Source organism: Equus asinus, chromosome 2 (assembly GCF_041296235.1).
Source record: "Equus asinus isolate D_3611 breed Donkey chromosome 2, EquAss-T2T_v2, whole genome shotgun sequence".
In the NCBI taxonomy this organism is placed as follows: domain Eukaryota; kingdom Metazoa; phylum Chordata; class Mammalia; order Perissodactyla; family Equidae; genus Equus; species Equus asinus.
In genome coordinates this window covers 33,317,580-33,334,882 of record NC_091791.1, presented here as the reverse complement: position 1 = coordinate 33,334,882, position 17,303 = coordinate 33,317,580, and the positions used below count along the sequence as shown (strand labels likewise).

Genomic DNA, 17,303 nt, shown 5'->3' with positions numbered 1-17,303 from the left:
TTGTGTTGTTCTTGTCTGGTTTGGTATCAGGGTAATGTTGGCCTCTTAAAATGAGTTAGGAAGCATCCCCTCCTCTTCAGTTTTCTCAAAGAGTTTGAGAAGGATAAGTATTAAGTCTTCTTTGACTGTTTGGTGGAATTTAGTGGGAAAGCCACCTGGTCCTGCACTTTTGTTTTTTGGGAGGTTTTTGATTACTGTTTCAATCTCCTTACTAGTGATGAGTGTACTCAGATTATTTTGTATTGATTCAGTTTTGGAATGTTGTATAATTCTAAGAATTTATTCATTTCTTCTAAGTTATCCAAATTTGTTGGTGTATAGCTTTTCATAGTATTCTCTTCTAATTCTTTGTATTTCTGTGGTATCTGTTGTAATTTCTTTTCTTTTTTTTCTAATTTTATTTATTTGAGCCTTCTCTATTTTTTTCTTAGTGAGTCTAGCTAAGGATTTGTCAATTTTGTTTACCTTTTTAGCTCTTAGTTTCGTTCATCTTCTCTATTGTCTTTTTAGTCTCTATTTCATTTATTTCCACTTTGATTTTCATTCTTTCCTTCCTTCTACTGATTTTGCACTTTGTTCTTTTTCTGGTTCCTTTAGGTGTAATGTAAGATTGTTTGAGATTTTTTTTCTTGTTTCTTGAGGTAGGCCTGTATTGCTATAAACTCCCCTCTTAACCACTTTTCCTGTGTCCCGTAGATTTTCATATATTTTATTTTCATTTGTCTCTAGGTATTTTTTTAATTTCTCCTTTGATTTCTTCGTTGACCCAATAGTTGTTTAGTAGTATTTTGTTTACTCTCCATGTATTTGTGATTTTTCCAGTATTCTTGTAGTTCATTTCTATTTTCATACCATTGTGGTCAGAAAAGATGCTTGCTATTATTTCATTCTTTTTAAATTTATTGAGACTTGTTTTGTGACCTGATACGTGATCTGTCCTGGAGAATGTTCCATGTGCATTTGAAAAGAATGTATATTCTGCAGTTTAGGGATGGAATGTTTTGTATATGTCTATTAAGTCTGTCTAGTCTCATGTGTCATTTAAGGCCAGTGTTTCCTTAATGATCATCTGTCTGAATGATCTATCCATTGGTGTGAGTGTGGTGTTAAAGTCCCCTAGTATTATTGTGCTACTGTCAGTTTCTCCTTTTATGTCTGTTAATATTTGCTTTCTGTATATAGATGCTCCTGTGTTAACAGGGTACATAGATATTCACAAGTATTATATCCTCTTGTTGAATTGTTCCCTTTATCATTATGCAGTGCCCTTCTTTGTCTCTTGTTACAGATTTTGTTTTAAAGCCTATTTTGTCTGATATAAGTATTGCTATCCCAGCTTTCTTTTCATTTCCAATTGCATGGAATATCTTTTTCCATTCCTTCACTTTCAGTCTACATGTGTCTTTAGATTTCAAGTGTATCTCTTGTATGCAGCATATATATGGGTCTTGTTTTTTAATCTATTCAGCTGCTCTTTGTCTTTTGATTGGAGCATTTAGTCCATTTACATTTAAAGTAATTATTGATAGGTATGTACTTATGGCCATTTTGTTACTTTTTAATGGTTGATTTGTAGTTCTTCTCTGTTCCTTTCTTCTTCTCTTACTCTCTTCCCTTGTGATTTGATTTTCTTTAGTGTTATGTTTGAGTTCCTTTCTCTTTATTTTTGTGTATTTATTATAGGTTTCTGTTTTGTGGTTACCATGAGGTTCATATGTAATAACCTAGGTATATAGCAATCTGTGTTAAGTTGATGGTCTCTTAAGTTTGACTTCATACTAAAAGCCCTACACACTTTTACTCCCACACCATTTTATTTTTTTGACATCATATTTTACCTCTTATAATTTTGTGTATCCCTTACCCTCTTATTGTAGGAATCTAGGTAACTTTAGCGCTTTTGTCCTTTGACCATCGTGCTAACTTTATAGACAGGTGGTCCACTACCTTTACTATATATTTGCCTTTACCAGTGATATTTTTTCTTTGATAATTTTTTAATTTCTATTTGTGGCCTTTTCTTTTCCACTTAAAGAAATCCCTTTAACATTTCTTGTAAGGCCGATTTGGTGGGGATGAACTCCTTTAGTTTTTGCTTATCTGGAAAACTCTTTATCTCTCCTTCTATTCTGAATGATAACCTTGCCAGGTAGAGTATTCCTGGTTGCAGGTTTTTTCCTTTCAGCACTTTGAATATATCGTGCCGCTCCCTTCTAGACTAAATTTTCTTCTGAAAAAATCAGCTGATAGCCTTATGGACTTTCCCTTGTACATAACTTGTTGCTTTTCTCTCGCAGCTTTTAAGATTCTCTCTTTATCTTTAATTCTTGAAATTTTAATTATAATGTGTCTTGGTGTAGATCTCTTTGTGTTCCTCTTGTTTGGTCTTCTCTGTGTTTCCTCAATCTAGATGTCTGCTTCCTCCCCCAGGTTAGGGAAGTTTTCAGCTGTTATTTCTTCAAATAAGTTCTCTGTGCCTTTGTCTCTCTCTTCTCCTTCTGGGACACCTATAATGTGAATGTTAGTACACTTGATGTTGTCCCAGAGGTCCCTTAAACTGTCCTTGTTCTTTTTAATTTTTTCTTTCTTCTGTTCAGCTTGGGTGATTTCCTCTACTATGTCATCCGGATTGCTGATCTGTTCTTTTGTGTCATCTGCTCTGCTCTTGGTTCCCTCTAGTGAAGTTTTCAATTCAGTTATTGTATTCTTCAGCTCCTGTTGGTTTTTTTTTATATTTTCTAATTCTTTGTTGAAGTTCTCGCTGTGTTCATCTATTCTTCTCCCGAGTTCAGTGAGTATCCTTATGACCGTTAGTTTTGTACTCTTTATCAGGTAGATTGTTTATCTCTGTTTTGTTTAGTTCTTTTCCTGAGCATTTGTCCTGTTCTTTTATTTGGAACATATCCCTTTGTCTCCTCATTTTGCCAAATTCTCTGTGCTTATTTCCATGTATTAGGGAGATAAGCTACATTTCCTGATCTCAGAAATGTGGCCTTATTTAGGAGATGTCTTATGTGGCTCAGCAGCATGCTCCCCTCTCATTACTCATGCCAAAAGTTCCAGGGGTGTCCCTGTGTGGGTTACATGTGCCTTTCTGTTGTGGTGGGGCTGCTATTGCTTTGGGCATGTGGATAGGCTGGGCTATCTGGTATTTTTGTGCTGGTTTCCAGGTCTAGTCTGTGCATGGGCTGGTTTGCCTTTCCTTGAAGTTCTGTAGTTTTCCTGGGCTTTTTCTCCATTGGTTTTAAAAGCCAGGCATTTTGGGGTCTCATCTCTCTTATGCTGGATCTAAGGACTGGGATACCTAATGTGGAGCTCAAATCCACCACTCCCTCTGGGAAAAGCTCTGTACTTTTGAGAGAGCTCCCACCTGTGAAGTGCCACAGCTAACGTGTGTTTTTCCCTTGGCAGGACTGTATCTCTGCATCTTCTATCCCTCTCTGTGTTGTCCCTTATTATGGAGGTTCTTTTCATCCACTTTCCAGAACTCTCTCAGAGGAGATTGTTCCACAGGTAAAGGTAGGCTTGTTGTGTCCACGGGAGGAGGTGAGCTCAGGATCCTCCTATGCCACCATCTTCCAAACTCTATCTCTAATTCACTTCTTACCATTCCTCTTTACTATTCTTTACTTTAGCCAAACTGAACAGCTTGTTTTTTTCCCATATATCCTTGTAGTTTCCTACTTTTGAGCTTTTGAACATTCTACTTCCTCCACCTATAATGCCCATTTTCATTCTTGACACTCCATCTCAATCACACAATAGTGTTGATAGCTGCCAGCAAGGGACAAGTCTGTCTCCTGGGAGACTTTTCCAAGTGGAATTCTCTACCTTTACATTTACTCCTATCCAGGATCTGGCCTCCAGCCCTGCAGTCTCAGAAACTGGATTTGCCAGTCTGCTGAGAATGCATCTACATACCCTAAACAAATTCATAAGGCTGATGTGTAAAATCAGAAAGCCAACTCAACATTTGAATATATTAATCACTTCATTGTCTCTTTTTAGTTAGCTAATTTACTGATTTACAATAAGAAACTTCTTCAACAGAACTGAGTACTTTACTTTAAGTCTGTGAGCTATAACTCCTACAAAACTTTCTGTATTAGGGATGCCTTTGTCAAAGGGACCAGTGTGTTGGCTTAAATTCACTCTTACAGTGACAGCATTTAGATGACCAGAAGAAGTATTTGCCTCTTTGATTTTCCTTTTTCTCTGCGTTCTTAGTTAATCAATCATCTTTTTGATTGGCACATTCTTTATTATCTTTCAAGTAACATCTCCTCACCCCCCTAGTTTCCTTCTCTTAGAGTACATATCACTGTTTCACCAAACACTGATATACGCAGTATAGGTCAAAATAAGATTTTTCTATTGAAAAAAAATTAGGTTTCTAGTTATGGTAGTAATGGAATTGTAATAGAAAGCACAGCATACAGAATCAGAAGGCCTGGGTTTAGGACCCAATAGACATCTATGGAACTGTCTACTCAGCAACTCCCTTACTCCTTCTTCTGGGACTTTTCCTCCTCCCCACCACAACCTCGTAGCTTGTTTAACCTTTCCTTGGATTCCATGAGCCAATGAGTCTCCTTTTTTCCTAAGCATTCAACCTGGATTTCTATCACTTTTAATAAAAACTAATATACTGTAGTTTCATATAGAAACTCCATTTCTTTATTTATAAAATGGGAAGAATAGTACCTATTTCCTATAATTTTTATCAGCTTTAAATGAGATAAAGAACTTTGAAAGTGCTACACAAAAGTAAGTTATTCAGGTATTGTGTTATATGTACCTATATTCACAGAACTATATTTGTAATCCTTTTATTCAGTTAATTCTTTGAAACCAGTAAAAGGCAATATACTTTTTTTTTAATTTTGACATTTTATTTTATTTATTTATTTATTTTTGAGGAAGATTAGCCCTGAGCTAACATCTGCTGCCAATCCTCCTCTTTTTGCTGAGGAAGACTGGCCCTGAGCTAACATCTGTGCCCATCTTCCTCTACTTTATATGTGGGATGCCTACCACAGCATGGCTTGCCAAGCGGTGCCATGTCTGCACCCGGGATCTCAACCAGCAAACCCCAGGCCATCGAAGTGGAATGTGCAAACTTAACCGCTGCGCCACCGGGCTGGCTCCCATTATACTTTTAAGGACATGTGATTCTCTGCTTTTTTCATAATCATGTGGATGAAATGCCATAGAGCAATACCTATTTGATATTCTAGTATTTTTAAAAAAAGAGAAAAATGTATTATTGAGGTTCCTTATTTTAGCTTTTCTTTCCATTTTGTACTTTCAGTGAGTTATCAATCTTTTTTTTATATTTAGGTTTATGAAATAAGTAAAAGGACACGCTTACTGGCAAAACTATATATACCTTTACCTAACAACACAGAGCTGAAAAGCAAAACTGTTTTGGAATATGTAGAATTTAGCTCTGATGAGCTGGTCATACCTGCTTATGGAGGAGTAGGAAGCAGTAAGTTTATTAAAAATGTTTCTTCCCCCCTATTTTCTTCATGAATTCCATATCCTGAATGACCCTGGGTTATTTACATGAGTAAAGAATCCTATATTTACAATATTAGGCTAAAAGTGAATTAAATTCTTTTTTCAGATGTTAAACTAAATTTTTTAAAACTTTATCTTGAATCAGATCTTTGGGAAATCTAAAATTTGGAATTAGCACCTGCGCTTTTCCTAGGTCATTTGAGACAAGAGCACTATGCTCTCGGGAACGTGAGCTCTGCTCCTGAGTGGACAGACTGCTCTGCCTCTGCTTCTCCTTTAGTGAAGCCTAAAGATGCTCCAGGATGTGTCGATTCATCTTTGAACTGAATAGGGAAAGGAGGAAGAGCAGGAGAGAGAAAGAAAGAGAGAAAAGGAGAGAGGAAAGAAGAAAGGATATTTCTATCCACTTGTTTTTCAATTGATTTTACTCCTCATGCAATTAAATTTAAGTTAGCACGTCTGTAAGAACACTGCCATTCCTCCCTTTCTCCCCCAGATTCCTTCTCTTTAGCCTTCCTAGGAGTTTTGTAACTGTTTGTTTCCATCTGGTGAAAAGGAAGAATGTATGAACGAGTGAGCAAGGAGGAGAGAGAAGAAAAGAAGTGGGCAAAAGAGCCTGCAGAGAGAATGAGGGAGGAATATAGTCTGCTTAGAGTTCAGATGAAGCAGAAAAACGGAGTTGTAGAGACCCAGGATAAAAGATTCAGGGTGAAATATGTAGGGAACACTAAGAACTTCGCAAAAGTTTCAAGGAATGTTGTTAAGCTCTCTGGAGAATGAAAAAGAAAATGAGGAGAAGGAGAAGACTCAGGAATGTAGGGAAAAGGGACAAAGAGTAGCTTTTCTGCCTCTTTTTCTGCTGTCAGTGGTCGTTTCTTGCTGGGAGCTACTCCTAGAAAGAAGGGTTAAAAAACTTCTGGTCATAAGAGGAGGAAAATAGAGATGTTCATCGCATGTATTCAGATCAGTATTTTCCTCTCTCTTTTGTAGTCTGTTTGAAGTAGTCTGCCTTAAGGTATCTTAGATGGGAGATAAGGCAAGGTCTAAGATTAGAGTCTGGGGTCAGCACAGAACTAACTTCCTTTGTGTTCCTGGGGTTCCACAAGTAAAAGTCAGGAAAAAAATCTACGATGTGCTCAAACTGCTTTTAAAAAAATTCATATATTTTTAATGTCGCTATAAACAGATGTGCCCTTTCTTCTTGAGGGAAACGGAACTGAAGAACTTTGTCTTTTGACATCAGGAAAACTAAGCTATTCTCTATCATGGGCCTTAGATGAAAATGGTATTCCTCTGACACCTATGTCACAGTCATTAAGATCTGCTTACTGCAGGTAATAAACTTTCCTAGAGGAAATGGGATTAATTTCTAGGTCACACCCACAAATAGGATTACTAGAAATAAGAAAGGTAAAATTCTATAAAAATGATAATCCTGCCTTGTGTATGGTGCTATGTTTGAGTAAAATCGTAAATATAAAGGGCCAAGTGGATTCCATCATTTAAAAATTACTGAATGATGATAACGAAAAGATGGCCTTTCCCCTCCCCATCTAAACAACATTTTTAAGAAAGATTGCTATTCCAATTATATGACATTATGGAAAAGGCAGAACTATTGAGACAGTAAAAATATCAGTGGTTGCCAGGGATTAGGAGGAGAGAGGGATGAATGGGCAGAGCACACAGGATTTTTAGGGCGGTGAAACTACCCTGTGTGATACTATAATTGTGGATACGTGTCATTACATATTCGTCAAAACTCATAGACTGTACAACACCAAGAGTAAGCCCTAATATAAACTGTGGACTTTGAATGATAATGATGCGTCACTGTAGGTTCATAGATCGTAACAAATGCAACTGTTTTATTGCAACAAATGTAATAAATTATAACTCTAGTGCAGGATGTTGATGGGGAGGCTGGGCATATGTGGGGGGTAAGGGGCATATGGAAACTCTGCACTTTCTCATCAGTTTTGCTATAAACCTAAAACAGATCTTAAAAAATAAAGTCTATTTTAAAAATAAAATAATAAAAATTTAAAAAATTTCCACAAATAACTTGGATTAAACAGAAAATCAAAACTGAGATTAGAGACTATTTAAAAAATAACAATGAGAACACTATATATAAAACCAGTGGCATATGACCAAAGTCATAGTACGAGTTCATAAATACTTTTCTTGGTAAATAAGAGTTTTAGAGAAAAAAAACCCTGAACTAAATGTCAGTAGCATTCAACAGTTGACATTGAGGAAACTGAGGTAGTGGATGTAGATTAATTTTCAAGAAGTTTGACAGAAAAAGAGGCTGAAAATAAGAGACACAACATAAGCAAGGTATGGCTTTCTTAAAAATTGGGGCAGTCCTTGTCTTCTTACAAGGTGATGGGATCCATGGAAAAAGAGTCAGAATATATTAGAGAGAGTATGAGATCCTTCAAAGTCAGGAAGATATTGAGCCAAAACACAAATGAGTAGTTATAGTTCTGGAAGAAATATCTTTTCTTCAAATCAGAGAACGAGACAGAAATCACTAGGAAGATGGAATTATAATTTTAATTTTGATGGATGTCCTTGTTTTGCTAAGTAAAAGAGGTCATCTTCTTAGAGACCTGGAGAAGGGCATTTTAGGACAAAAATGGAAAATTAATAAAGGTAATTCATTTTGGAGCTGGTCAATAAGCTTTTAATACCCAACCATTATTTTCTTGTATTTCTTAGTATTTCCCTAGCATAGTCCCCACTGCAGCTGTTTCCAGTCTTTGTCTCATCATACTAGTCTATGCTTTATTCTTGGAGTCAGATGCTTATTCTCCTCACTCTAAAGCTAACTTTTATACAGGTAATTGGGAACTTTCCTTTGTCTCCTTTAGGATTCTGCTAACATATTTATAGCTTTTTCTTACATTATCTTCAACTTTTCCATCTCCCTAGTACGCTGTTAGTCTTTTATATCAAAGAAACCAAGAAAAATCCGAGCATTTAATTAAGCCCTGAAAACCCTTTTTGGCTGTTTTTCCTGCCCAAGTCCTCATTCTTGTGGTCTGCTGGTTTGCATACATTGCCTCCACTTTTTGTTCGCACATTCCCTCCCTAATCCAACCCACTTATTCCTGAAGGCTACCAGTGACCTCCTGGCCATATTCATTGGCCTGTCCTCATCCTTTTGCTTCTTGAAGTCTCTTCTCTCATGGCTTCTGTGATGCTGCACTTAGCAGTTCCAGTTACTTGGGGACTCAAGTTTACAAAAGATTGAGAGCAGTTCTGTGAAAGATTGGGACAGCTCACAGATTTCAACAGGGATTGAATTGCAGGAGAGGTTTTCAAAGTCCAGAGATCTCTCTTAGAAAGTTGTCTTGAAGTAGAACTTTACAGCTGGGGCCTCTGAGATCAGAGAGGGAGGCTAACAGAACTCTACAGCTGTGGGAGCTGAAGGGCTGGTGCTGAGCAGTGGTTCTAGGAACCTAGGATGGGTGCTCCAAATGGCAAGACTGACTTGTGAGAGTCAAAACATGGAGCTAAAGGAGATCCAAACAAAATATTTGTTTATTCACTGATTTTATTATGCATTCATTCATCAAATACTAGCAGAGCTGCAAATAAAGCAGTGAAGCAAAAGAAGATCTTAGAATGCTAATACCACATTAAGCACACCTCTCCAATCTCAATTATTGTTATTGTTGTCTAGAGTTTTTGTTTAACACATTTTAAAACATAAAACAGCTTTTCTTACACTTATAGTTAATTTTCTGACGTGGTTAATTGGCTGTTATGTTTGCCCCTATCTCTTACCTCCCCCACTTTCATTCTGGATTTACTTTTCTTTCTAAAAGCCTGCTCCTTTAGTGATTCTTTCAGTCAATTTCTGTAGCTAGCAAATTTGTTTAGTCTTTGTATATATGAAAATATCTTTATTTTGTCATCACTCTTGTAATAGTTTAGGTGGGTATAAAATTTGAGGCTGATATTTATTTTCCCTTACCACTTTACCAGCCTTTACCACTTTGAAGCTGTAATCGCATTATCTTCTGGGATTTGTCATTGCTGCTATCAGTCTAAATGTTGGTGTTTTGTAGACAGTCTGTCTTTTCTCCCTGGTAACTTTAAAATTTTTTGCTTAGTTCACAGAGAGAGAAAGCCAGGGGCTGAGGGGACGGAAGAATGGGGAGTTATCGTTTAGTGGGTACAGAGTTTCTGTTTGGAATGATGAATAAATTCTGGAAATAGATAGTGATGGTGGTAGTACAACACTGTGAGTATACTTAATGCCACTGAATTATGTTACTTGCTTGGCATTTGGTTGTGCAGGAGGGGGTGCAGATGACAGAGGGGTTTTGCCACAGCCCACAGCTGAACACCTAGAGGGCAGCTGCAGGAATCATTATAGCAAGGGCAAGAGATGTTATGAGGTTTTTATTACTTTCCCTGAGGCAGAAATCCTGGGACTAAATTGAAATCCAATTACAACTTTTTTTTTTTAGGCTGTAAGGGAATAAGTTTCTCTCTCTAATCTATTCATTAACATTTAAGCTTTGCCTCAAGCTTTGTTTTCTAAAGGACCTGGGCTAAGACTGTTCCCAGGAGAAGGAAGATTTTTTACTAGATGTCAAGAGTGTCAAGCTCTAGAGATCTCTTATTACAAAGGCATCAAAATTGTTCAAATATGAGGGCAGAAATAGAAATTAAAGAAAGGAAGAATACTTAAACTTCACGTATTTGTAGTTTTGCTTACATCCTATCATACTAGGCATTGGCTTTGTTAGCCATAGCTTCCAAAGACTCATCGTAGAAATATGAATAGATATTGTTGGAAAATAGACTGTGTAAAATATGTCTCCATGTTTGGGCTAAGACATAAATGAATCTGAGTCAGAACTGTATTTCTGGAATCTCAGTTTATAGACTGGAATTTTTCTTGAGTACTTTATAGAAAGGATCTTAGAAATTTTCTGGTCCAAATCCCTCTAATTATATGTGATGAGACAAATCATCTATGAGAAGAAAGATTAAATAACTGGAATAATTGATGGCTCTAAAGAAACCCTTACTGTTTAGGGTTGAATTCCTTCTGCACTTAGCCTGTAGCTGAGGTCACTAAGAAAGCATTATGAGTCTAGCCTATCTTTGTAGCTCTCCAGCTTCTGAAGATGGTCTCATATGACCAAAGATACTCTTCTGGCACATCCTTCCCAGTTAATTGTATTACACTATAGAATGTTTCAACTGTAAAGATATAGCCTAAAGATTCTTTTTCTATTGTGGACTTGATTAATTTTGCTTAAGCAAACATCTTGGTTAAATTTCAATATCGTGCATCCTACGGAAAGAAGATATTTAATAAGTTAGTATACTCAGGGTTTACAGAATACATCCAATAAGTTCTATTCACTTCACCATCTACTATGTTTTAGCTACTGCACAGAGTGGAGATGACAAAGATGAATATTTACAGACTTTACCCTTAAGAAGCTTACTGTCTCTTAAGGGATGGGAGTAGACATTTATCAAAGAGCTAGGATACAAGTTAGAAGGTGAGAAGAACCAGGAGAGATATCACATCTAAACCTGTTTTATCTTTAAATGCAGGGGATAGATAGGTTTTACCTTGTATAACAGATGTGTAACCTGCATATTGTATGCAAATTCACAAAATATTTTTCTTTATGTTAGTGTGTTAAGGAATGTAGATGCCAGAAGTGTTCCTGGTATTCCATGTCTTGTTAATGCACAGAAGCTTTTTGAATGGGCAAATGAAGTCAAAATTGACCCAAATAATCCAGAATATTCTGATTTAATGGAATTTATTATGGTAAGTTATAGCAAATATAAATACTGTAAATATATTCTATTTCCTAAACTCTACCCCCTTATACTCCTCCCTAGTTTGCTTTATATTTTTCTAGGCACTAGGAGACGTGTAAAGGTAAATCTGACAGGTACAGTTTTCAACCAGTTTATAGTATTGTAAAGACACTTAGAAACTCAGCAACTGACATAATTACTACTTTAGGCCTGACAGTTGGTACTCTGCCATTACTTAGCAGCCTGCAGTACATCCTGCAGGCGAACCTTCAGGCTAAGTAGATATGTGTTATACACCTACTGAGTGCCAATCACACTGTGAGATGCTAGGGATACAGAGATGACTTACAGACACACTCCTTCCCTCAAAGACTCCTTATCTATTCCCTTCTCCTACTCTTGCTTAGGGCCGACTGAACTGCTCTGCGTACCCTGAACATGCTTTCTCCATACCTTCATTCATGCCATTCCCTCTGCCTAGAAGAGCACCTACAGTGACTATCTTACCCATGCTGCAAGTCTGATAAATGTTTCCCCGGTAACCTCAATTAGATGTGAGCTCTTCTTGCCTTGCCCTCCTGTTAACTATTTTTTTCTTTTTATAAATTCTTATGGCTCTGATGTCATTCTGCCCTTTACTGTAGTTATTCATTTCTGTGTTTTATCTTGCCTAGTGGAACTACAGCTAATAAATCTTTGTCTCTCTTAGGGCAACTGGCACTCTTCCTTGCATGTACCTTGTACTGATATTTGCATTTATTGAATAAAGCACTTCATGAATAGATTATTGTAATTAAGTTTCCCTGGATCAGAGCTTCCCATCTGATGTTCTGAACTGGTTACAGGTGTACAGAAATATTGGTTTTCTCTCAACTCTTAGGGCAAACAGATATGAACTATGAACAGTCTCATCTTTTAACCCAATGTGCAAGCAGATATTTTCATTTTCTTTATAAGTCATGACCAGGAAAAGATTGGGAAGCCATGTAGGCCAGATTCTGTTTTGGTTTTTTTTTTCAGCTTCTATCTCTGTACAGATTAAATTGCTCCATTTCTTACTTATATGGAAACTCTCACATCTCATGGTTGAGAGGAAAAAACAGTGTTTTGAAATAATTATTGAATTTTAAAGAATATTTTAAGTAAAGACTTTATATTATTTATGTTTTACAGTATATGAAACATAAAGGGCAGGATATTCCAAAGTATTTTCGTCTTGAACAGTTGCAAGATGAGTTTAACTTGGTTTCTGAAGAGGAGATGAAAAAAAGTAAACGTTTCCAGCTATTGCAACTTAGAAATGCAGGTCAATTAGATGTTTTCCTTCTGCAGCAAATGCCCCTCTATGATAGAGAGATTCCAGATTTAGTCTTCCAGGTATTTGCTTTCTATTTGAATATGGCTTATTGTGTAAGTTAATATTTTGCTGCTTTATATCTATCTTAATTTCTTTTTTCTTTTTCTTTTTTAGGAAGATTAGCCCTGAGCTAACATCTGCGGCCAATCCTCCTCTTTTTGCTGAGGAAGACTGTCCCTGAGCTAACATTCATGCCCATCTTCCTCTACTTTATATGTGGGACGCCTACCACAGCATGGCTTGTCAAGCGGTGCCATGTCCACACCAAGGATCCAAACCAGCGAACCCCGGGCCACCAAAGCAGAATGTGGGAACTTAACCGCTCCACCCCCGGGCTGGCCCCTCTTTTCTTTTTTTAACTGATACAATCTGTAGACTTTTTTCCCCTTCTCTTCAGGCATTAAAAGTGTGCAGATCAGGGGCCAGCCCTGCGGCCGAGTGATTAAGTTCACAGACTCCACTTCAGCAGCCCGTGGTTTCGCTGGTTCGGATCTTGGGCGCGGACATGGCACCACTCATCAGGCCACGCTGTGGCGGTGTCCCACATGCCACAACTGGAAGGACCCACAACTAAAACATGCAACTATATACTGGGGGGATTTGTGGAGAAAGAGCAGGAAAAAAAAAAAAGATTGGCAACAGTTGTTAGCTCAGGTGCCAATTTTTAAAAAAAAATGTGCAGATCTCCCAAATTCCAGAAAGTCCTTAGCTTGACTTTGCAACTTAATTGTTGTCCAGACAACCTACTTCACAGCCAAAATCCTTTAAATATATTCTAAATTTATGTAAATACTATATTTTTGTTATTGTAAAAGTCATCACCAGTTTAAAAGCAACTTTGGGGGACAAGGGAGAGAAACACTGCTGAATTAAACTTGCGCATTGATTATAAAGCACATCTCAGTTTCAGAAACTTTAATGTGGGAAAAAAAAGAAAGAAAGAAGTTAGTCTCAGGCTGCATGGTGATGGTGTACAGGAGCCTGCCAGCACCAGCTGGTGAGAGCCTATTGTGTGCATCTCTTCCCAACTCCACCGTCAGTGACTTCATATTGGTTGCTTTAAATTTGTTTCTGGGGGAATATTTACACCATAAATCAGCAAATGCTACAAATGGGGCTTCACCTCCAAATCCCAGAGAACTGGTTTTAAACATTTACCAGCACGTCTCTGGTCTTAAATAGTGGAATTATAAGAGCTGATTTCTGTAGAAATAACCCATTGTAGTAATCCTAGCACTTGAGCTTGCTAAGAGATGGTTTGAGAAGAAAGGAATTAGTGTTCCATCTCTAAAGAAAAGGCCTGTGCAGTAGAATCATCAGTCTGGGGTGATGTTGGCCAACTTAGATAAAGATAGTAGATTCTGAGGAAGGGTATTGAGGTTTATACATCTTATGAGTCAGAAAGAGTGAATGAATGCCTTTAGCTAAAATAGATTATAATAGGTTTATTAATTTAACTTTGGTGAATTATTATCAATTGATAAGAAAAAAACTGATAAACTCTTTGCTATTTGTTTTCATTTTATTCTTGACTGAAGGGAAATTGCAGTAAGCCACTTAACATTAAAAACAGTAAAAATTACTTAAAAGAATAATATATATTTGGGGCAGCCCAGTGATGTAGTGGTTAGAAAAGTTCGCACGCTCTACTTTGGTGGCTTGGGGTTTGCAGGTTTGGATCCCAGACGTGGACTTACGCACCCCTCGTCAAGCCACGCTGTGGTGGCATCCCAGATAAAGTAGAGGAAGATTGGCACAGATGTTAGCTCAGAGCCAATCTTACACACACACACACAAAAAAAGATTTTAAAAAGATAGTATATGTTTGTTCTTGTTGCCACTGAGCTATCCTTTAGCTTTTATACCCTAATTTAGAGGAGACACAAACAAAACTATACATGACTCATTACATTTAAAATTCAAGTTGTAATGGGAGGATATTCATAGGCTAAACTAACTGGATTATCTGAGAAAACTTTTTGGTGTGGCTCAGATGTGAAAAGGAAAATGCAAATTAATGAATTTTCAATGACAGTGTCATGGCACCACCAGTTAGCACATAAAGATAGGATTTACAGATAATTTGTTATTTTCACAAATATGGATACATAGAAATATATGTATTCACAAACAGACCATTTGGTATTTGGCTTCAGAAAGCATTTCTCAACTTTTAATTATGGTTAATCTCCGGTTTTGAGACTTTAAGAATTTCAGTCAGTAAACTGCAGTGGAAAGGCCTTGGCTTAGAAGAGCTGGAAAGTTCTTCAGTTTCCTCATGCTGCTTCTCTCGATGATTGAAGTCAATTCTACAGTTCCATAAACTACTACAGGCAAAACACAATGCTCAGCATAATTGAGGGATATAGCATCAGTATGAGCGTATGAGCCTATCACTTATGAGCATAGGTATAAAATTACTAATAAAATTTTAACAAATTGAAAAGCAATGTGTTGTTTATAAATATATAATTACACACCATAATCTAGTAGGGTTTACTTCCAAATTACAAAGCCAATTTAATTACACAAATTATTGCTGTAATTTACCACATTAACAGAATTAAGGAAGGAAAAAATATTCTTCTCTTAATAAATGCCCAAGAGGCATTTAATAAATTCAGTGCTCATTCATGATGAAAGCTCTTAGCATCCTAGAATCAGAAGAGAACTTCGTTAAACCTTCTTTAAACTGGTTAAGAATGTTTCAGGGGCGGGCCCGGTGGTATAGCGGTTAAGTGCACACGTTCCACTTCAGCGGCCCGGGGTTCGCCGGTTCAGATCCCGGGTGCGGACATGGCACTGTTTGTCAAGCCATGCTGTGGTAGGCGTCCCACATGTAAAGTAGAGGAAGATGGGCATGGATGTTAGCTCAGGGCCAGTCTTCCTCAGCAAAAAGAGGATTGGCAGCAGTTAGCTCAGGGCTAATCTTCCTCAAAAAAAAAAAAAAGACTTTAGATTAATTTGTTTATGAGAAATAGAAAAACAAGTTAAATGGCACAACAAGGAAACAGACAAATTTGGAATGTGGAACAACTGGCTAGCAAGTACAACTGTTTTGATCTTTTAAAAAAGTCATCATTTTTTAAAAAGAAGGCAGAGTATTCTAGATTAAGAGACCAAAGAGACTTAACCAAAGGTAACACATGATCCTTAATTAGATCTTGGCTTTAGGGGAAAAAAACAGCAATTGGTAAAATTTGGCTAGGGTTGAATATTAGATAATATAAGGAAGTTGTTAATTTTGTTGTCTGTGATTGTGGCGTTGTGGTTGTGTAGAAGTAATGTCCTTAGCTCCTGGAGATTCATGCTGAAGTATTTATTTAGGAATGAAGTGTCATGGTGTCTGTAATTTACTTTGAGATATTTTAGCCAAAACAATTAAAAATAAGTAAAAGGCAGATTAAGCAAATATGGCAAAATATTAATTACTTAATTTAGAAGGTGGGTATATGGATTTGAACATTCTTTCTAATTTTCTATGTTTGAAAAATTTGAGGAAAGGTTCAAGACAAAAAATAAATAGCACTCTACACCCCAGTTAAAAACCCACTAAAAATGTCACTTAACAAAGATACTCCTTGCGATAGCAATAAAAGATACTCCTTGCAACAGCAATAAAAACTTCAAGATACATAGGAATATATTTAACAAAAGATATGCAAGAACTTAATGGATAAAATTATCAAACATTTTTGATGATGTAAAAAAGAATCTGAATAAATGTTCACTGATAGGAAGACTCATCATTGTAAGATGGAAGTTCTCCCCAATTACTCTGTAATTGTAGTAATGCAGTTCCAAACCAGTGAAATAGAACAGATTCAGACCTCACAAAAGAAAGAAAACCGTGTGTAATGAAGATTACATGTGAAAAGGAAAACTTTAAATGGCTATCTTAATCTTAGGATATGAAAATATTTCTTAAACAAACCACAGAAAGTATAAATTGTAAAGAAAAAGATTAATAAAGTTGGTAATATTAAAATTAAAGCCTCACAGATTAGGAAAAGATATTTGCAACACACATAACAAAATAATATCCAGAGTATTTAAATAACTCATAAATTAACACTTTAAAAAGTAAAGTGATATAAAATATTAATATAATTTATCATTAAGTGAAAGCTGTTACTTTCCAACAGAATTAATTTCAAGATTTCTTGTGGATAATTAGAAGAACAAATAAATTACTTTCAGATCGTCGTGTTTATTGTAACATGACTGAAAGTTCTAAAGTATCTCCTTCATTATTTTTGTCTGGTCTTTAAAGATATCTATAATGTAAAATGATTTCCATGTGTATTAGGGGTGTATCCCACAAATGCAGATATAACAGATGCAGATTTATTTTAAATTTTATAGATGAAACATCCTGACAAGCAATCTTATACCAACTGCTGGATGTAAACTTAAAGTTATTGATTATAGTCAGCACATCTTGACTACTTACTGTGTGCCACGCACTTCACAGATATTGTTTCAGTTAAGTCTCACAACAATCCTGCGACACAGGTGTTATTATTGTTATTACAGAAGAAGAAACTGAGGTCTGCTGTAGTTAATCAACTTTCTCCCAAACCACACAGTTAGTAAATAAATGGCAGGGTCAACT

The 17,303-nt window shown here is 36.5% G+C and overlaps 1 protein-coding gene across 1 annotated transcript in view; it reads left to right on the top strand.

Moving 5' to 3' along the window:
* CC2D2B (coiled-coil and C2 domain containing 2B) overlaps nt 1-17,303 on the top strand; it is a 95,304-nt gene that overhangs the window by 34,215 nt on the left and 43,786 nt on the right. The window contains exons 14-17 of the mRNA XM_044753355.2: nt 5,341-5,491; nt 6,710-6,857; nt 11,200-11,338; nt 12,505-12,708. Coding sequence (XP_044609290.2) covers nt 5,341-5,491; nt 6,710-6,857; nt 11,200-11,338; nt 12,505-12,708 — 642 coding nt within the window. The remainder of the gene's footprint in view (nt 1-5,340; nt 5,492-6,709; nt 6,858-11,199; nt 11,339-12,504; nt 12,709-17,303) is intronic.